This window comes from Corvus brachyrhynchos, unplaced genomic scaffold, assembly GCF_000691975.1.
Source record: "Corvus brachyrhynchos isolate BGI_N302 unplaced genomic scaffold, ASM69197v1 scaffold1061, whole genome shotgun sequence".
Taxonomy (NCBI): domain Eukaryota; kingdom Metazoa; phylum Chordata; class Aves; order Passeriformes; family Corvidae; genus Corvus; species Corvus brachyrhynchos.
The window spans coordinates 12,757-13,562 of record NW_008236140.1 but is presented as its reverse complement, the minus strand read 5'-3'; the positions used below and the strand labels follow the sequence as shown (position 1 = coordinate 13,562).

The window sequence follows — 806 nt, the reverse complement described above, 5'->3', positions numbered from 1 at the left end:
GCAGGGAACAGGGGACAGCCCCGGCAGAACTGCAGGAAACACGAGACAGCCCCGGGAGAACTGCAGGGAACACGGGATAGCCCCGGGAGAGCCGGGGAGATGGGGAACACGGGATAGCCCCGTGAGAGCCGCAGGGAACACGGGACAGCCCCGGGAGAGCCGGGAGAGCCGCAGGGAACATGGGACGCCCCGGGGAGCCGGGAGAGTAGGGATGGGGATGGAGGGGGAGAGGGAGTGGAGAGAGGGAGAGGAGGGATGAGGAAAATGGAGAGAAGGGAGAGATGGAGAGAAGGGATGGGAGAGAGGAAGAGGAGGAGTAGGAGAGATGGAGAGAAGGAATAGAGGAGAGATGAACAGAGGGATGGGAGAGCTGGAGAGGAGGAGCGGGAGGTGAAACCAGCAGGGAACACCTACCCAGGAAGGCCGCCCAGTGCAGGGGCTGCCTGTCCTTCCTGTCACACGTGCTGGGGCTGGCGCCTTTGTTGAGCAGCAGGTTCACCATCTGCGGGGTGTGGGGCAGCGTGAGCGGGGCCACCCCATGTCCCTGCCCACCCCATGTCCCTGACATCCCTGCCCACCCCATGTCCCTGCCCACCCCATGTCCCTGACATCCCTACCCACCCGTCCCCAGGGCTGCTCCATGTCCCTGCCCACCCCGATGTCCCCAATATCCCTGTCCCCAGCCCACCCCAATATCCCTGCCCACTCCTGTCCCGGATGTTCCTGATGTCCTTGCCCACCCTGATGTCCTTGCCCACCCTGATGTCTTTGCCCACCCCCGTCCTCTGCCCACCCCAATGTCCCTG

The 806-nt window shown here is 64.5% G+C and overlaps 1 protein-coding gene across 1 annotated transcript in view; it reads right to left on the bottom strand.

Moving 5' to 3' along the window:
• LOC103614444 (serine/threonine-protein phosphatase 6 regulatory ankyrin repeat subunit C-like) overlaps window positions 1–806 on the bottom strand; it is a 33,088-nt gene that overhangs the window by 29,540 nt on the left and 2,742 nt on the right. The window contains exon 3 of the mRNA XM_017731451.1: window positions 314–587. Within this exon, the coding sequence (XP_017586940.1) occupies window positions 314–587 (274 nt within the window). The remainder of the gene's footprint in view (window positions 1–313; window positions 588–806) is intronic.